The sequence below is a fragment of the Lethenteron reissneri genome, chromosome 23 (assembly GCF_015708825.2).
Source record: "Lethenteron reissneri isolate LAM-NWPU_2019-01 chromosome 23, ASM1570882v1, whole genome shotgun sequence".
Classification (NCBI taxonomy): Eukaryota; Metazoa; Chordata; class Hyperoartia; order Petromyzontiformes; family Petromyzontidae; genus Lethenteron; species Lethenteron reissneri.
This window is the reverse complement of record NC_083801.1, coordinates 2467603-2488642: the sequence shown is the minus strand read 5'-3', so window position 1 is coordinate 2488642 and position 21040 is coordinate 2467603. Positions and strand designations below refer to the sequence as shown.

Below are 21040 nucleotides of genomic sequence, written 5' to 3'. Positions count from 1 at the left end.
TGCGTTTGTCAACTTCAAAACCACACACATATATGGACACATTCAAATTAACAAAGTCTCTAAAGAGTTTATAACCGGTTGTGGTTGCAACAGAGGAACTGTAAGTCAACAGCTTGTTCCACTATTTATAGGTGCACGAAATGTTACACTGCAATTCGGCCTCTCAAATTAGTACTCTATTGTGGCTGCAACTTAGTAATTGCACATTGTTTCCATCCACCGTAAATTAAGGCGCTATATAAATATTCCTTAAGAATGTTGTGCATAATGGATAACTATTTAAAAAAATACCAGTAGAATAACAGTACCTGTAGAGTACTTTAAATTGCACTACTGCTGTACCGTATCGTATTGAGCAGTATGTGATGAATCAGCCAAACAAATTTACAAAATTATTCCCTCCTCAATGCATTTAACAACAATTAAATGTTTAAACAATAGACAGTAGTGCATATTAATGACTACTTGGAATTTATCGCGGTGGGAGGTGGAGGAGCATCGTTAAATTCCTGTTGAGAAGTTCATATTCCATTTACATGCACGAGTTAATAAATATCTATTTTCGAGGATTTCACACAAACCCTCTAAATCATGTAAAATAATCCACTAAAAACTGCAGTGCCTTTGCGAAAGATAATTTTAGGCTCACGGGTTAAATTATTCATAAGTCTTTCCTTTATTCATTCTAATCATGTACATGGGCCAAATAGTCCCAGTTGCATGTTGATCAAGACTCCTGAAAAACTGGTTCCACAGGTAAAGTGTGTAAAGAACTTAACGCTCTTTTATTTGGCCACAAATGATAGCTCATGTGGACATTTATAGCAGCCAAATGCTGTAATCTAAACGCATGTTTCTAAGTGGGGGTGGGGGAACTAAAGGACCCTGAAAAATATTGACTCGACCACAGGGTCGGGATCGAACCCACGGCCTCCTGTATACCAGGCGAGGTGGTTTACTTCTCGCCACCGCGGCACCCCTGACAATATCTCAAACTAGTTTTTTTTTTGGATGCTAAATTTAGCAATCTTTGGAAGGAAGTTGATCAACGAGGTGTAGTGTTGACTGTTGTGTTGACCGACTCTCTGAGTTGCATTACATTTCTAAGTTTTCTAAGTTTGATATATTTTTTCTTTTCTCTCTAACACCTTTTTCCCTCTGTAGGTTTCACCCCCACCCTCTCACCCGTTGCGACAGCTCGCCCCTCCCCCCTCCTCGAATTCGTCGACACTCACCACTTGCAAATTCCATCCCTAGTCCCACCCACTTACCCTACGTTTAACACATTCCTGCGGAGGGAGCTGGTAGGAATGTTGGGTTGCTCGGTCAATGGCCAGGGTCACCGGCGGCGTGGTGTATTCCGCAAATATACCCGACTGTGAGGGCGGTCACAAGCCGGCGTGAGTAGGTTAAACGTTGAGCTTTATAAGGGCACCACGGGGTGACCAGCCCCTCCCCACCCAGCCCCACCCCTCCCACCCCCCACCCAGCCCCACCCTCCCCATCCAGCCCCTCCCCACCCTCCCCACCCAGCCCCTCCCCACCCTCCTCCCTCCAACCCAGCCCCACCCCTCTCATTTTTGGATGCACGACGGACGGACACAATAATGCCCTGTGGACAGGTGTAATGTGGGGGTCGCTAGCCCCCGAAATCCCTCCCTCGATAATGCTAACGGCCGGGCTAGCATCATCAATCGCCCCCCCGCTGCTAAGCGAACCGCTGCTAAGTTCCTCACCCATGGTGTGGGAGCCGTCGCCCGAGGGTTCCACTCCACCGCGGGTCCGCGTAGCAGGCATGGTTAATTACGTACGCGCACACCCACACACACAGCTCTGTACGGCACTCACTCTTGCGCTTCTCTGCGCCGCGCTGGCCGCTCACGTTACAATCGCGCACCTGGGGTACGCCGATTACGCACGCCGCGAGCTTACGCACACACAGTACCACACGCGTTCCCACACGCAACCCGCGCGCTCAGCTCCGCGCAGCGCTCACTCACGTGGCGAACCACTGTGCACACAGCGCACCCACACGCTCACACTGCACGACAAGATCACGCGAGACCACGCTTCGCTATTAATGATTTATTATATGCCACCTGCGAATTGATGTTGAATCAGTGAGTCGACGAGGCTGGCCTATTCCACTAAACCTGTACCTATTCCCTATTTATCGGCTATGATTCTAATTCCCCTTCTTACTCACTGTTAAGTGTCCACGGCGGTCCGCTGATCCTTCTGTTAACCGCGTGCCTCGGTGCGTCGCACGGACGTCCGGGTCGCTGGCTCGAGCTGCGTCTGGTCGCCTGGCGCTGGAGTAAGAGAGCGATTTCCCCTCTGCGCTCCTCTATTTATCCTCCCTACCTCCCAAAGGGGATGCTGCGCTGAACAATGGGCTCGTGCACCCCAAGCCCGCGCACGGCAGTCCCCAGGCGCTGTTGATATGCTAATCAGTGTGCTGCGTGCAAGGCGTAAATCCTAATTACTCCCTTACCCTTCCTACCAATGGGGCTTGCGCGCTCAAGCGCAATTATCCCAACCCTCCATGACTATGCGCAACAGCCCCTGTGACCCCGCTATTCATGCTGTCCCGTGCCTCCCCTGCTCGCCCCGTCGACCCGTGGGAGTGTGTGTGGGGGGAAATGCGCCTCAACCGCGGTGGCCGAATGCCCCACGCCACGACCTACCATATTAAGGCCGGCCGCAGCGCCGCGGTGCCACGTAGCACGGGGAGGTCATCCAATTCCCTGATCGCCGGAAACCGTGAGAATTAATCCCGATAAGGGTCTCTCGGATAAAAACCGGTCGATCAGGTGACCTTCCCTTCCAGCTCTATGGGGGGGGGGGAATGCGTGCGGGTGTGTGCTTATGTGGGGCGGGTGATGGGGGGCAGTGCGGTGGGGGAAGCCGGGCGGCTCCCTGGTTCGGCAGAGCGGCCCCGTCGTTGTGGCACCACATAGCCCCCCGGGGTGCCAGTCCCCGTCCCGGGTTGACTGGAGCACCTCGCCTGGGTTGCCCCCACGAGGTATCGCCGCGGGGTCCGCGGGATTCGCCCGGCCCTTGTGGCTGGCCTCGGGGGTGGCGGCTCCGTCTCCTGGGGCTCCGGCGGTGGTCTCCTCCTCCATTCCAACGGCTCCCCTCGGCCTCTGGCACCTGCGGGCTGGGGAACAAACTCAGAGGCGGTGGGGTTTAAGGGTCGCCGTCCTCGTCGCCCCCGGCCCCGCCCGGGGCCCCTCGGAGCCCGGGGCTCCGTGGGGCCCATGTACTGCGCGAGGCCCCCGGGCACGGGGGGTGGGGGGACCCCGGGGTTTCGGGGTACTTGGACGGCGGGGCTCCCCCCCTCGGGGGCTGCTCGCCACGGCTTCAGTCGGCGGATGTTGACCACCATCTCCCGGCCCCTCTCTCCTCCCTGAATCAGCACCGTCCATGGTGAGATCTGCCGTCTCACAATCCAGGGTCCTCGCCAGTAGGTGGTCAGCTTCCCCACCTGTCCGGCACCGACGCGGGGAGTGTACAGCCACACCTCGGAGCCCGCAGTGTAGAAGGGGGGCTCCATACGGGGTCGGGCGCCCTGCTCTTGCCGCTGGTGCGCGGCCTCTCCGTGCGGGCAGGCTCGGCCCCTGGCCCCTCGCAGGGTCTCCAGCAAGTGCTCCACGGGGTGGCTCCCTTCCTCCCGTTGCGGCGGAGGAACACCGAACAGCAGATCTGCGGGCAGGCGAGACTCGCGACCAAACATCATTAGGAACGGGGTCTGTCCTGTAGAGGTGTGAACGGCGGTGGTGTAGGCGAACAGGGCATAGGGAAGGTGTTCGTCCCAGTCCTGTTGATTCGCGGCCGCCATGCGTTTAAGCTTCCCGGCCAGAGTCTGGTTCATCCTCTCTACCATCCCGTTCGCCTGGGGGTGATACGCCGTGGTTCGGTCCTTCTGGATCCCGAACTCTCGGCACAGCGCCTGAAATAATTCGGCCTCGAATTCACTACCCTGGTCGGTAATGACTCGTTCGGGGATCCCGCACTTAAGTACATAGTTTTCCACGAAGGCCCGGGCCACTACAAGGGCTGTTTTATCTGGGATAGCCACCGCCACGGGGTAGCGGGTGAAGTATTCCACCGCTACGAGAATATATCGGTTGCCCCGGTGGGATCGTGGAAAGGGCCCCTGCAGGTCGATTCCGACCAACTGATTCGTCCGACTGACTCGGAACGGCCTCAGGGGTACCTGGTACCTCGCCGGCTTTTGCCCACACTGCTGACAGGCCCGGCAGCCCTGCACCCAGGCGGCCACATCTTGTGCCAATTTGGGCCAGAGATACTGGCGACGCAGGGTCTCCCGGGTGCGCCGTTCCCCATCATGGCCCCCGAGTGGGTGGTCATGCACCAGCCGTAGCAGCTGGGGTCGCACCTGGGCAGGAACACAGATGCCCCCCGGCTGGCCGGCCTCGGTTAACTCCCGTACCACTCCGTTCCGCACACACAACCGGGCATACAAACCGCTCCAGGGTCCTGGTAGGGCGCTCTTTTCCTCCCGCAGTGCCGCCTCCACTGCCGCCAGATCCGGATCTCGCTGCTGGGTCTGTCTCAGCTGCTCGTCGTTTAGGCCCGGGAAGGCGCAGCCGACGTCCTCCTGGATCCGTCCGATCGGGTCCCGAGCCGCGGGTCCCGCGCTTGCCGGGCGGTCGACGGGATCCTCAGTGCCACCTGTGAGGGTTTCTGTGGCGCACACTGCACTCTCCCTCGCTGGGGGGGGGTCAGTGGCCGCGGCCTCTCGGGGGTCCGTTGCCTGCCGGCAGCGTCCCGCCGTGAAACACGGGCAGGCCTCCTCCGCCCTCGTCTCGGCGTACACCGTGGGTCGCCTCGATAAGGCGTCCGCGTTTGCATGCGTCCGGCCAGCCCGATACTCGATTTGCAGGTTGTACTCCTGCAACTGCGCCAACCACCGGGCCATCTGCCCCCGCGGCTCCTTGAATGTAAGAAGAAACTGCAGAGCATAATGGTCAGTGCGTACGCGACATCTCCTGCCGTACAAATACGGTCGGAACTGTTTGCATGCGAAAATCACGGCGTACAACTCTTGGCGGGTCACGCAATAGTTCAGCTCGGCCCCACTCAAGGTCCGGCTGGCGTACGCGATGACTCGTTCCGCCCCATCCTGTACCTGTGACAACACCGCGCCCAGCCCGCTGCTGCAGGCGTCGGTGTCCAAAATAAAATCGGTGGTAAAATCGGGGAAAGCGAGGGTGGGGGCGTGGGTGAGGTGGTCTTTGAGAGTGGTGAAGGCCGTCTGGCAGGCCCCCGTCCACTGGTAGGGGTGCTTAGGGGAGGTGAGTTGGGTGAGGGGGCGTGCAATCTCGCTGAATCCCTTTACAAATCGACGATAATAGGTGGCGAGCCCCAAAAATGATCTGATCTCCGTCAGATTCCTTGGCCGTGGCCACTCCACTACGGCGCGTACCTTCTCCGGATCGGTGCGCACGCCTGCCTCGCTGACGCGATGCCCGAGGTACCCCACCTCGCGTTGTGCGATGTAACACTTACGTGGCTTGAGCTTGAGATGAGCCGCTCGCAGCCGCTGGAACACCTCTCGAAGCCTGGACCAATGCTCAGACAAAGATCTACTGAACACTATCACATCGTCCAAGTAAATCAGGCACTGTTCCCACTGCAAGCCCCGCATCACCAACTCCATCAACCGCTGGAACGTCGCGGGCGCGTTAGTGAGTCCGAACGGCAACACTCGAAACTCAAACAGGCCCATCGGGGTGGTGAATGCTGTTTTTGGCCGATCCTCCTCCGTCATCTCCACCTGCCAGTAACCGGACGCCAGATCGAGGGTGGAAAAATACCGCGCTCCTGCGAGACTGTCGAAGGTGTCGTCGATGCGAGGTATGGGGAAGGCATCGCCGAGCGTGACTGCGTTTAGTTTACGGTAATCGACGCAGAATCGGGTTGACCCATCCTTTTTCGTTACTAGTACCACCGGGGCTGACCAGGGGCTCGCCGAGGGCTGAATTATGTTATCGCGAAGCATGTCCCCAACTGCCTCTTTGATTTGGACGCGTTCGGGTGCGCCCACTCGGTACGCAGGGAGTTTGATGGGTCGGGCTGCACCGGTGTCAATTTGATGCTTAACAAGGTCGGTCCGACCCACGTCCGAGTCGTGTTCGCTGAACACGTCGGCATACTCCCGCAGTAACTCGCGCAGCCGATCGGCCTCTCCCTTAGGTAAGTCCGCCCATGGTACATGTAACGCGTCGAGCAGGGGAACGACCTCGGCTCGGGGAGTCGGGCCGACTCGCCAGGCCAGGTCCTGCTCACCCTCAGGACGACCGGGGTCCTCAGCCCAGAGTGCGAACACCGAGTCGTTAGAGTGGCGTGCGTGCAGGGGGTGTACTGTGGCTATCGGGGTGCGCCGTCGCAGTATCGCGGGGTATTGTGGGGGTTAAACATCCGCATAAACAATCGGTCCCCATCTGCGTTTACCAACGTGGCGGATCCCACAACCCCATACCGTTTTGCCAACTCCGGGTGAGGAGTTAGCATTACCTCCCCTGATGGTCGGAGCGCGGGGTCGGTGGGGGATGTTGCCACCGGCACCAGCATCTCGGTGAGCGGGCCGATGGTGACTGCCGTCGTCAGGATAGCGGCCACAGGTGCAAAGCGGCGGCGCGTCGGTTCTCGTCCCAGGAACGGTATCCGCTCGCCGTTGCTCTCCATGGTGGCGCATCGCTGGCGGGGTTGCACGTTGAGTCCCAGCCGTTCTAAGAGGTCGGTACCTGCGATACACTCGTGACACAACGCACTCGACACGTAGAACTCCTGGGTGCACACCTGACTGCCTATGCGGACCTCTAGGGTGGCTCTCCCCAGCAGCCCCATTCCGGCTCCGCTCGCCGTGTGCAGCGCGCGGTCCGGTGCCTGCAGGTGACGCACGTCGACCCCGATCGCGCTGCAGTGCGCTGCGCTCACGAGCGAGGCCACCGCCCCCGTGTCCAGCAGGATTCGGGTACGCACTCCGTTAACCTCCCCTTCCACCAGCGACGTGGCCCCCGTGATCCCCGCCACCAGCTCCCGTAGCCAGTCGCCAGGAGTCACCGTTTCCGTGGGCGTTGTTGCTGGAACCTGTGTGGAGATCACTCGCTCGCCATTATTCTCATTATCGTCCATTTGTATCGGGACCGCGTCGATTGCACCCCTAGTTGGTCCGCTCTCTAGGGGGCGTTGGAGTTTAACCCCCGCGTCTGTCTCGCTCGGGTGATTTCAGGACAGTCCCTCACTAGATGCCCTCGGCGATCGCACATATAACATGCCCGGGGAGGGGGGGCGGTTCCGTAGCGGGTCCCCTGTCCGCTCCCTCCCCCCCCATTACGCCGCTGTCCACCCTCCGCCTCTAGTCGGGCTACCCTCCCAGATAACCCTCCCACCGTGGCGCGTAGGTCCCCCATTTCGGATCGGATGGTCTCAACGGAGGATTGCAGTTTGGTCATATTTTTATTTGCTTCCTCGCGTACCTGGGTTACCCTTTCACCTACGTGAGTTACCCTCTCACCTACTTGGGTTATCATATCTCCCATGCCGGCCTGTAACCCGGCTACCCACCCCGGGGTCGTCTCGCTGGGTCTCTGTGGCTCTCTTTCCCGGCCCCTTACCGTCCTCGCGAGCTCCTGTCCCTCCTCCTCGTCTTCCGAGAGCAGGCTCGCAATGGCGCGCTCTCGTCCCAGCCCCCGGAGCTGCGCGCGTTCGCTGTGAATTCTTTCACACTTACGTGCGCGCTCGACAAGGGTGTTAAACGGAAGACGTGGGCAGCTCATGTCTGGCTGCCACCACGCCGTGCGAGACAGGTACCGCTGGATTTTCTCGGCGGCCAGTTCCTCAATAACATCAGTTGCGTACCCCGGGCGTGCGATCTTTGTTAACTCACGCACATCCTCGGCGTAATCACGTAGATCTTCGCCAGGTTGGCGCCGGCGCGCCTCTAAGGCCGATTTTGCTTCCTCCTCGTCACGCGTGCCAAAACGCTGATCGAGTCGGCGCATCAGCTCCTCTAGCTGTGTCTGTGCGCTCGCGGGTAACGCTTCTACAAAATCGGCTGCCCGCCCATCAAGATTCATATTAAGTTGACGTACTGCCTGCGCGTCCGTCCATCCATTAATTTCCTTGGCCCCTAAGAGATTGCGGGCGAATGCCTTCCACGAAGGGGCCCCCCGGCCGGTAAATATTAGTCTTATTTTAGCGTGAGGTAACGCGGGGGTCCGTACCGCTTCTGACACCAATTTGTGGGGGTCGCTAGCCCCCGAAATCCCTCCCTCGATAATGCTAACGGCCGGGCTAGCATCATCAATCGCCCCCCCGCTGCTAAGCGAACCGCTGCTAAGTTCCTCACCCATGGTGTGGGAGCCGTCGCCCGAGGGTTCCACTCCACCGCGGGTCCGCGTAGCAGGCATGGTTAATTACGTACGCGCACACCCACACACACAGCTCTGTACGGCACTCACTCTTGCGCTTCTCTGCGCCGCGCTGGCCGCTCACGTTACAATCGCGCACCTGGGGTACGCCGATTACGCACGCCGCGAGCTTACGCACACACAGTACCACACGCGTTCCCACACGCAACCCGCGCGCTCAGCTCCGCGCAGCGCTCACTCACGTGGCGAACCACTGTGCACACAGCGCACCCACACGCTCACACTGCACGACAAGATCACGCGAGACCACGCTTCGCTATTAATGATTTATTATATGCCACCTGCGAATTGATGTTGAATCAGTGAGTCGACGAGGCTGGCCTATTCCACTAAACCTGTACCTATTCCCTATTTATCGGCTATGATTCTAATTCCCCTTCTTACTCACTGTTAAGTGTCCACGGCGGTCCGCTGATCCTTCTGTTAACCGCGTGCCTCGGTGCGTCGCACGGACGTCCGGGTCGCTGGCTCGAGCTGCGTCTGGTCGCCTGGCGCTGGAGTAAGAGAGCGATTTCCCCTCTGCGCTCCTCTATTTATCCTCCCTACCTCCCAAAGGGGATGCTGCGCTGAACAATGGGCTCGTGCACCCCAAGCCCGCGCACGGCAGTCCCCAGGCGCTGTTGATATGCTAATCAGTGTGCTGCGTGCAAGGCGTAAATCCTAATTACTCCCTTACCCTTCCTACCAATGGGGCTTGCGCGCTCAAGCGCAATTATCCCAACCCTCCATGACTATGCGCAACAGCCCCTGTGACCCCGCTATTCATGCTGTCCCGTGCCTCCCCTGCTCGCCCCGTCGACCCGTGGGAGTGTGTGTGGGGGGAAATGCGCCTCAACCGCGGTGGCCGAATGCCCCACGCCACGACCTACCATATTAAGGCCGGCCGCAGCGCCGCGGTGCCACGTAGCACGGGGAGGTCATCCAATTCCCTGATCGCCGGAAACCGTGAGAATTAATCCCGATAAGGGTCTCTCGGATAAAAACCGGTCGATCAGGTGACCTTCCCTTCCAGCTCTATGGGGGGGGGGGAATGCGTGCGGGTGTGTGCTTATGTGGGGCGGGTGATGGGGGGCAGTGCGGTGGGGGAAGCCGGGCGGCTCCCTGGTTCGGCAGAGCGGCCCCGTCGTTGTGGCACCACAGTAACCAGGAGGTTCCTACCAGTATAACCCTTGGTTGTCATAGCTCTCTCGCTACATTTCCTCCTCATTAGTCCGCCTGCTGTTTTATTTATTTATTTTCACCTGAGAACGATAGCTTGTGTTGCTATCGAAACGTCGTGATTTATTAGTTATTTTTTTTCTATCTACGTGACGTTACCGAAAGAACCAAAGGTGAATGACAATATCTCTGCGCTCAAATGTGTAAGGGGCCGTCCATAAATGACGTCACGCACCTGGGGGGGGGGGGGTCAGAAATGTGTGACGATGTGTGACAAGGGGGCGGGGGGTTGAGAAATGTGACGTCACATCAAAATGATCAACTTTAAATAAATATAGACGAAACGTTCTAGTTAATTAAATAGACATTTTAATAAATGTTTTCTCCTACAACATCAGAGTGCAGCGCCACATTAAATACGCATTACCATGACAATAGTTTAAAGCGATTTGAAGCATGTTTTATTTTTGGGGGGGAGGGGCAGAGCTTTGTGACGTCATATTTGAGGGGGGGGTCTGACTTTTTGTGACGCCGTGTGATGAAGGGGGGGGGGGGTAAAAAATCGTCCAAAATCGCGTGACGTCATTTATGGACGGCCCCTAATTGGAGCGATGGCGCAGTGGTGGTAGGGGGACTGCTCTGTGAACCCAGCGCGCCCCGAATTCCATTTCTCGCTCACGACCCCAATAACAGTGACAGCGAATCTCTGAACCCGTCGTGGGCCGCCCCTAGGTCGACTCGGCCTTTAAAAAAACCAAAAACCGAGTGCCCGGTACCGTGGAAAACCATCAACACGGGGCAGCCGTGCCGGCCTTCATGCTCCTCGCTCACCGCACTTTCCTCAGCAGCCTGGCGAGGCTACACGGGGGAACTTTACTTCGGGGTGCAGGGGGAGGAGCCGGGAGGGGGGGGCCAGGGGGGGGGGAGCCGGGGGGGGGGATGCGGGGGGGGGGAGCCGGGGGGGGGGCCGGGGGGGGGAGCCGGGGGGGGGATGCGGGGGGGCCAGGGGGGGGGATGCGGGGGGGGGGAGCCAGGGGGTGGGGGAGCCGGGGGGGGGCCGGGGGGGGAGCCAGGGGGGGGGAGCCGGGGGGGGGATGCGGGGGGGGGGAGGAGCCAGAGAGGCGTGCCGCGTCCCAGGTGCAGCGAAGACTTCCTAGGTGCCGTCTTGCGACCGACTCGGCTGATATCCCTTCGATCAACAACAACAACACGAAGAACAACAACACCACCACCGTGGTTACGTCTGTCGTGCCCATCATCTCACGGGTTAAAACCTTCGGTGCCGTCTTCGCTGCGGACATCGCCTTCCGTGGGCAGCGTCAGTGGCAGGCACCTGGGGGGGTGGGAGCACCTGGTGGTGGTGTGGGCGAGTCGGTGGCCGTGTCGAGGAAACTCCGAGGCTTCTTTCACTCCGGCTTGGATCTCTGAGGTTCGTTCCAGGCCACCGTCTGATTCAGGCCCACTTGCACTGTTCGTTTGTCGTGGCGTGGGGTTATTTATCGGTTGTAGTTGTGGTTGATAAATATTGGTGGTCCAAACAAGACCCGTGGGCCATCGTTCCACTCGTGGGCGAGAAGGGGCCCATCGTGCGCCATCATCTCAGACAATGGCAGTGATTCTTTTTTTTTCTCCTCCCTAGCGGTTTGTTTCATTTGTTTTCATTTATTTGGTGTAGCCCTGTGAGCCATTGGGCTCTTGAATCGGTTGCAACCGCAACAAACAAAAAACATGAACAAGAAAACATCTTAAAGTGACTTTATGAACGAAGCTGAAACCACACCGAATAGAGTTTGGTGTAAACCCATTGTGTTTGTTAATGGAGTGTCTTGGCTGTGTGTGTGTGTTTGACTAAACTCTGCGGGCTGAGTGTGCCACACGCCACAACCACAGTCTTGGTGGTGGTGGTGGTGGCGTTGTTGTTGTTGCGTTTTCCGCCATCAGTGTTGCGTTGACGAACTCCGGAAACAACAAAGTCTCGAAGCGTGTCGCTTTCGTGCCCTCGTGGCTGACGATGATGGGGTTAGTTTGGCCATACTTCACCACTCTGGTGGGGCAGTGTGCATACAGGCGGGACAAGACTCCAGCACCGTAGATCGTCTAACATCGGTCAGATCAGAAGTTCACTTCCCAGTGGGTAAAGGCCATTGAACTAGGAAGCTCCTTTAACAAGGGCCACCCGGACGGCAGACGTCAATAGCCAATCCACTGCCGGACGTATGTGTACGCATCTCATGTTGAACTTCTTTCACACCGTACGTAGCCAAATCGCGCGAATGAGAGACCGTCTTCACGTCCTGCTGGTCATGGTAGGTGAGGGATGGGTTAGTTGACCATACTTCACCAAGCTGGTCAGTTTGGGTGATTGAAGAAGAGTGGGGTGGTGGAGCATAAGCAATTAATCTTGTTACACTGGCCCTAACGTAGCGCCAAAGTAGCCTGTGAAAACATGTTTGGTGCGCATGGTGATCACCCATCCACCACTATTAAACCAGGCTCATCACCTGCTTAGTGACTCCTATCGTTCGTTTGTGTCTCAATATGCTTCGCCTGGTGAGGGTCGTGGCGGCAGCATGTTCAGTCGTGGCGGTCCAGACCTCCCTTTCCTTGGCGACAGACGATAGTTCTACATTAATATACACTACTACACTATACACTACATTATATACTACTATATACTCCACTCTAGCTCTTCCTGGGGGGAATTCCCAAGCGTTCCCAGGCCAGCCGAGGGACGGAGTTGCCGCAAGCATGTCTTCGCCCAGTGGAACGTACTGCCCGGTAGAGTTCCAAGAAGAATCTATAGCTTTTTAAACTCCGTCAAAAATGATCGCAGCGAACTGTGAAACGTGACATGTGGCTGACAGTGTCGCCGGTGTTGCCAGGGGTGGTGGTAGTGGTTTGGGGTGGTGGTGGTTTGGGGTGGTGGTGGGTTTGGGGTGGTGGTGGTGGTGGTTTGGGGTGGTGGTGGTTTGTGATGGTGGTGGTGGTTTGGGATGGTGGTGGTGGTTTGGGGTGGTGGTGGTTTGGGGTGGTGGTGGTGGTTTGGGGGGGTGGTGGTTTGGGGTGGTGGTGGTTTGGGGTGGTGTCGGGAGGAAGGTGTAACACAGAATGTCATGAACATTAAACAGGTTTTTGTGAAGAATGTTGATGACGACTCGGGCAAACCTGTTAAAGGGGGCAGGCTTGGGTTGTTGATAAGAACTCACCAGTGAATTTACAAGTAAACTAGCCACTGTACATGACAGTAGAAGCAAAATATTTTTGCTTTTTTTGTGGGTTTCCACTACGAATGCTGCTCGGAATGTGAATTCTATGTTCATACTCTTAGTTCTTTCGGTAAAGTCACGTAGGTAAAAAATTAAATAAAAATTAATAAAAATAAAACAATAAAATCACGACGTTTCGGAGGCAACACAAGTCTCCGTCATCAGGTGGGACCGTCACAGCCAGATTTGCTGTATCAAGTGATGCAGCTTCAAATCTAGAATTCTATGGTTCGTCTAGACCCCGCCATAAGAATGTGGAATTTCAACCTTTGGTTTAGGTCATTAGAATGTAGCTGACCCGAATGTGTTTAGGAGCATGGGATCCCCTTGTGTGTTGTTGTTTTTACATACTCAGAATCAGAACGTTTATTTATCCTAGAGAAATCCGATGTCAAAAAGTTAACAAAAAATATAAAGAAAACGATTTGAGTGCAAAGTATAGGAAAGGTAAGCAAAATACATACTGTACTGTAACAGTAGTTTATGAGTGGCTGAGTTATACCGTCTTATAATAAATAAATGAATACCCAGACCCTGGTGCATTTGACATTTGACTTGTCATAAATATAACCCAGCCACTCAAACCACAGGACAGTTTTAATGACGCCAGCAGTCTGATCCGTATTGTAAATGTTACAGAACAGGGAACGCTTGTGTAACCAAAACCTAAAATTCACATTGATGCTCTTCGATTGTTATCCCTTGCAGTTGAGTCTTAACCTGCTACATTAACAGGAAACAAGTTTGCCGGAACTATGTACTCCTGTAAGTTGTACAGAATGTATGAAACGGCTTGTGGGTTTGACCATATTTATTAGGTGCTTTCTATTCATGCGTATGGCAATATTTTTAGGAGCTAAAAGCCAATGTCGATATCTGCTAACCACGAAGAGAGGGGCTTCGGGAGATAGTTCGTTTAAGTTTTGTTATTCCTCCTTCGTTGAAGGGAGTGCAGATTGTAGGAGTTTACATATGGGCCGTAGTTTTGAGTTGCATTTCCACACTCGCAGTTGTTCACTCTTTAGGATAAATCGCTGTACTGCAGAAAAAATATCCATGATCGTTATTTAGCTTCAGAGGAAAATCATCATGACTATATCTGGTCTTGTTTCCTTGGCAAGAATCAATTTTTAAACACTGGATGAAAATAGATTGCATAATAACTGTAAAACCATAAACTGCTATAATGGAAGTACTGTCAGACCCCATGAGTACATGTGATTAGATTATGACATGTAATTGATCACATGCCAGATTTAGCTTTGTATTGCCAAACTGCAGTTGGGTGTAAATGTTTGCACGTGACATTCTTGTCTTGAAGACTATTCGGTGTGTAGAAACAATGTATATTAAAAACGTGTTTTTGAAATGTACGGTTTCTGTAGTTAAAATGTTGGCAAGTGGAATTTTGGTTGAGTGGCTATTTGATTTAATTCCCAGTCGATGAACTTCGCACATCGTCCTACCCACGTGAGCGGCCCTTCATGAAAAACCAACAGTTAACCCACTCTGCCATACAAACGTGGAATTTACACCATTGGCTCAGAACTGACAAGGAAGATGTGCATTTAGTCACTTTTGACTTTTTAACTTAAATATTATGTGGGTTATAGCATCTGCACAGCATTGTTACAGGTATTGATCGTTGTGTTTAATGCTGATGTGTAACTGCATTTTCCTTGGTAATTCCCTTATACATGTATATAGATACTATACTTTTTTTTAAATAACTTGTTGATCCAGGTCACCCTTTAAATAGAGATTTTGTCTCAATAGGTCATCATATGTGAATAAAATCCAATGTTATTATGAATCAACCACAACAAAACTACTATTACAAGGATGCTAAATGAATCAAATCGTTTACGACTGTACTGTATATCCACACTGGCTCAGTGAACAGTGTACTAGCCATTGGGAAATACGTAGACTTTTTAGTGATGGACTGCCCCTATTCATCCAAACTTAAAATGTTACAATGTCCTATAAATGTATGTCTTATTTTCTTTATGCGAGTCATGTGCTTTTGATTTATGCGAATGAATCAAAACCTGTTAAATTATTTGAAGAAGCACCTACTCCACAATTATTGTTTAGATAATTTGAGCTGTGACCATTATCTTTTGAAAACGCAACCTCTAGAAACATGACGGAGTACGCTGGTAAGAGTGCAAGAGGTCGAGACCAGAAAAACTACCGGGACAGAGACGCACATGGGAACTCGGACAAGTACAGGGACCGAGATAAAGATGCCTACCGGAACAGAGATGACTACGGCGACAGAGACGGCTACCGGGACAAAGATGTGCGCAGAGACCGGGACAAGTATGGAGACCGAGAGAACTACCGCAGAGACGACTACGGGCACAGAGACGCCTACGGCGACAGAGATGGCTACCGGGACCAAGACGTGGGCAGAGACCGAGACAAATACCGAGACCAGTACCGAGACCGAGGCTACGACAGGAACCAAGACAACTACCGTGGTCGAGACACGTACAGAGACCAGGACAACTACACAGAGAGGGAGCGGGTGAGCAGAGATCCGCCGAGGAATGACCGGGAGAGGGCCGAGCCGCCTGCCTATCGTGACAATGGCCGTTACGTGGAGCCTGTAGCTGCTGACCCACCCACAATCCCCGAGGAGTATTACTACCAGAAAGAAGTGTCATGGGCAGCTTACTACTTTGCCAAGCTCAAGTACCTGGCCACGCGGAGAGGTAGGCCTGCATACATCTCAATGCCATTTTTACTTTTGGATATTTGTACTTTCAACATTGTAATACTCCAAAAGATATCATCATGTTCATCCTGTTTACATCACCAAGTTGTCAGTTTTGCCGTAATGTCTGATACTTGGCGGAACGCAATATGTAATATATTTACGTATGTGTTGTTAATTTAATATCCAGATACATCTTAAATGTGTTTGGTTTTTCCAACAATGTCCCCAGGCCATTTTAGTACACTTGGAAAATGCCATACACAGTAAATTGTAACAGACGCATGCCTTTCAATTGTACACATGTACCTTATGGCGAAGACATTGGATGCACCCATGCACAGCATCAATTACACTGCAGAGGGATCTCCTTTATCTTTTGAACAGCAAGTGCTTGTGCGTTGCAAAGATGAGTGTGCTATTGCATTTCTCCACATCCAGGAAACTTCCAATTCGCTTACTGCAGGAAATATTCAAAAGTGTTACCTGTGATTATTAATAATGATATTTATTTAATATAAAAAATACCGCATTGGACACGGAAGGACTTAATGTCCCTAGGAATTGATGCCTGTTTTGAAGATGAGCCAATGCAGGTCCAGGGTTAAAGCCCCTAGGTGGCCACCAGAATAATAAAAACAAGTTCTCGTGTAGCATATTGCTGATCTCAGCTGGGTCCCCCATTAAAAATAAAGCACCAAATAATGTTCAATAACGAGAAGCTTGGTTTCCTAAAACACAGGTGCAGAAAACATATTGTGAAATGATGATCACATTTTCGCTGGTGTGTTGCTAACAGCAGGGAGTGCCCATTAAGTGGAGAGTTGTGCAAATCTAGTCAATAAAAATAAAATGAGAGGCAGCTTTCCAGCTTGTTAGATTATAGTAATGCATGTTCCGGCATTTAGCCACGTTCAAACTCTGGTCAGCCATGCAAGTTGAGGTTATTGTGTTTAACAAGATTATTGCATCCGTCGAGTTATTGTATTCTGGCGCAACATTAAATTCAGCTGTTATTTTTTTATCGTCCATTTCTGAGAGCTGGATTTGAAAATATTCTGCATGTCGGTATGGGCCAAATGACTTGCTCATCTGCACTCCTTAATAGTGCTTATTCTAGTGGTTTTGTAAGGTATGGAATTCATGGCTATGAAAAAAAAAATCTTGTCACATCATCCAGGTTCCACAACTTGTGGCTATAAGGTGTCGTACAATAAAGCTCCCATTCTATGTCTGACGGCTCACAAGAATTGGAATATTTCTGAAAGATAAAAGCAATAAAACATTGTCTTAGCATGTCTGAGTCACCAATCAAAACTGAACATCAGCATCCAAACTTTTGTCTGCAGATGAGTTGTTAATTCTCAACATGAATCAATGATGCTTAGAATTTCCAATTTTAAAAAAAATGTGCCATATAACTGCAAAGCCATAAGTGTGTAGCATGCAAATAAATTTCCGGATACGATTGCGCTGCATGTTCTATTGACACGATTGTATCTTGCTCTATTCTATTGGCGGCTGTGCCCTCCACCAGGGATACTGCAGGCCACACAAGTGCTGCTGTCCATCCTGTCCGCAGTCCTTGCAGCTGCCTCGCAGAGTGCTTCGCCCGGCTACCTGAGCCTGGGCGACCTTGGCGGAGTCTACTACTACAGCCTGGGTTACGCCTACAGCGGCTTCACGGTGCGCAGTCTGCACGCACCCTGTACTCACACGTCCGCCAGCACCACCTTGTGTTGCAGACAAGGGGGGTGGGTGGGGGGGTCTTGTTCTCCTCTCAGATCCCCATAGACCAGCATTTCCCAAGCTAAATAATACAACAATACACCTCTTTCACGTATCTTTCCATTCACTGAAAAGCATTGAAGTTTTTTTAGTTACTTATCCCATGAGCCACATGGCATTCTGAGAGTGCGTAATATCAGCAGCATTGGTTCAACACAAGCCAATGCTTGACCGATTTCAACATGAAGTGCCTCCTCACCAGCCAGGCCTGCTTGACCCAGTGCTGGTGAATTGCCCAAACTGTTGATGTCAGATCATGAAAATCATTTTCTATGGTTGCACAACTCAAAATTACTGACAAGCATTTGTGGCTTATCAATTTATAGTTCATTACTTGATACTTTTAACATATTTCCAGTGCGCACACACCATTTGAAAGATGTGGATTCAAAGTCTGGCCTGCAGAGTGGGAAGTAATAAAAACCTCCAAGCTAACAGTATGTGGACCCTCTGTGTGTAGGGCAAGGATGCTGAGAGACTCAACGACCTGGATTTGAAGTATAATGCGCTGAAGACGCCAGCAGTAAACCTCACACTGGCTGTGGTTCTGCCTGCGATGGGGTTGTCGTTATTGTTCATAGTCCTCGGGCTTCTGCACATTGAGCGGCGGGCATGCGGCTGGCTCCTCTTTGAGGCACTTGTGAGTCTCATATACGGCCTGGGTTTGATCCCCGCAGTAGCATTTTACCTGCACTACAACATCGAGCAGGTGTACGGCACGCAGGTGTGCAAGGATCGCTCCGATATGCTGGCGAGCAGAAATTACACCTCCACATGCGTTTTGCACGCCACCGAGATCATGGCGGGTGCGTTTGCGCTCCTGCTAGCGATCTCCTACCTCATCAGCATCTACGTGTGCGTGAGCGACTTCAGAGAGGCACGCCGGCAAAAGGTTGCTGAAGGTAACGAGGACGACACGGCCATGGGCCCTGTCGCAGCTTCTGCGTACGTCACATGAAGCGGTCTCGCAAAGTAGTTACGAGCTACCCGTTTGAGTGGGGCCATTCTCGAACGTGAAGGGTTGCACTGCAAGAGATCGGGAGAGGATTGTTTTTGTCTCCTCACACACTGATAGCACAGTCAGGATAAACATTGGGGAGAAAAGGCTAAAAAAACATTTAAAACTCCCCCATGGCGAAGGGCACATCAATGGGATGAATTTAATGTCAACATACGCTTAGTTTAAAGATGTTATGGTACCATACCCAAATGGCTTTGCGAGCGTTACCAGAGCACATGCAGGATATACGAGTCGGATTATTTATGCTGAGCCTTATTAAATTGGTCTCGTAATATATAAAAAGACGGTACATAAATATGTGCACACGCTTACATTGGCAAAGTTAGTGATCAGATGTAAGAAATTCGTATTTTGTATCACCGTAAACTATGATGATATCAAATGGTCAGATATAGTCCATAAGCAGTGAATTGTGGAAACATTCATTTGGACGAATCATATCAAGTACAATGTGCCTCTAAGTGGATTCGTTTATTGTTGGACAGACATTGGCTACACTGACTGTTGCAAAGACTTATTCTTCTCTGTTAGAGAGCACTTCTGGTTGCAAAGCTGCTGTCAATTCGGATAACATTCAAGTAATCGCCCACTGGTATTTGTGTACAGATTTTTTTATATTGCCGTTCCAGTTATTTTTAATTGTTGTACCTTGATGGCCTTGGTGTTTAGTGACTGAACCTGTTATATTCAGCTTACATTAATGCCGTCTATATGTATATGTAATTTATATCTAAATGCAGAAACGAGTTAAAGTTAAGTGAATTTTAAATTACACGCTGATACACAGGCTGTGAACGCCTCGGGGTATATTCATTATGGTGTTTTAGAATTTTGTATTGAATTCAGAATCTCCACTACTGTCTGTATCTTGTGATTCAATTCTTGTCCTGCTGCAATGCACGAATTACATGTGAATTCACTTATAAACATTTATTGAAAAAAATATGATGGCGGACGATATTAATGTTCACGTTTTCTTGCTCTGGTCAAAAGTGTGGACATTGGTCAATCTAAAACTTGACTCCTAGGCTTTTCAGCTACCCAATATACCCTATAAATAACATTTACAGACTCTAGTCTCTTCTGATAAATGATTCTTCATTAATGCAGGTAATTTGTCCATGCTACACTTGCATTATTGGTACATGATACTTGAAACAAACAAGACCTGTTATGCGTGGCCCGGTGTAATTTTATTGTTTACACAATGCACTCTTAATTATGACCTTTTCCATGATGTTTTTAAATAAAGTTACAATATATTTTACAATGTAGGATGTTTTTTATAAGCAAACTGTAATACCAGTAAGTTTACTGAACACAGTGCTGCATGTCTAAAATAAATGTATACGATGAAACTATAGTTAAACTGAGTTAGTAATCAATATATGGTTATGGATTCTTTTACTTAAACATAGTACTGTACTGCATCAATATTTTGCAGAATAATGTTTGTGCTCTATTTAACATCGCCTCCCAGTGGTCATTGAGAAGCATCACAATTTGCCAATGCAATTGCAGGAGTGAAGACATTTAGAATACTTGATTTTGTGATTTTTAGCCATGTGTGTTGAACATGGGTTTCCTCGGGTTCTCAGTTTCCTCTCATACCTAAAAATATATATTTCTCCTTCCTTGCGCCCTTCCACTGGAATAAACTGCCCCTGTACATTAAGCGGACCCCATACTTAGCCTGCTTTTGTTGCTCTCTCCAAGCTTCACCTCTTCTCCGTGGCCCATTCCCTTCCTCGTCCCTCCACTCCATCCCGTCCCTCCCCTATAGCCCTTTCGTGACCCCCACGTGCCCTCTGTCATGGTCACTCATTCCTTGCTCGCCTCCTTGCCATCGAAATTACTAATGTTACCTCCTTTAAACTTCGTAAAATGCCTTGAGTTTCAGGTGCTATCTATATATATAAAATCGTGAATCTGTCTGTCTGTGTGTCGCCGGACCATACGCACTTTCATTGGACGCCGGTTGCAACGGGTAGCGATGCCTTCGCCGCTTTCATTGGATGGCGGTTGCCCCTGGCAACGCCTAGCGACGCCTTCGCCAAGGGGTGGACGCCATTTTTTATTCCCGTTAAAAATAGGCGCACGCATTAACACGCGACTCTGACGTACATTCATCACAGTTTCACGTCCTCTTCACTCCCCTCCCACCCCAATGTGTGCAATTACTATTATAGGCTCCGTACATAATAAAATAATAGCGATTACACAGTATTATTGTAGCGCGGGGGGGGGGGGAGGAACGCCACCCGTACCCTGCCTCTGCCGGGTGGGCAATTTAGGCGAGGCCGGAGGCTCTGCACGCTACTAGGCCTCGACACCCACCACGCTACTCTGAGGTAAATTCATCAAAGTTTCGCGTACTCTTCACTCCCCCCCCCCACCACACTGTGTGCAATTAATATTACTTTTAAACCCAACGCGCCAAGAATCTATTCTTTAAATGGTGACTACAAATAGTCTTTAAGCTGGGTGAGCGTACTGCCAGTCTATAATGTAGACTGTAGCCTGCTTATTAAGCTCGGTGAGCGTACTGCCACTCTATCATGTAGACTCTAGCCTCCTTATGAAGCTGAGTGGGTGTACTGGCAGTCTATAATGTAGACTGTAG

The 21040-nt window shown here is 51.7% G+C and overlaps 1 protein-coding gene across 1 annotated transcript; it reads left to right on the top strand.

Moving 5' to 3' along the window:
- Window positions 1-10762: 10762 nt before the first annotated feature.
- On the top strand, window positions 10763-19780 carry LOC133345846 (MARVEL domain-containing protein 3-like). Its single transcript, XM_061556867.1, has 4 exons — window positions 10763-11049; window positions 15029-15606; window positions 17146-17294; window positions 17857-19780. The coding sequence occupies exons 2-4, from the start codon at window positions 15033-15035 to the stop codon at window positions 18352-18354; spliced, it is 1221 nt and encodes a 406-aa protein (XP_061412851.1). The 5' UTR covers window positions 10763-11049; window positions 15029-15032; the 3' UTR covers window positions 18355-19780.
- Window positions 19781-21040: the final 1260 nt, after the last annotated feature.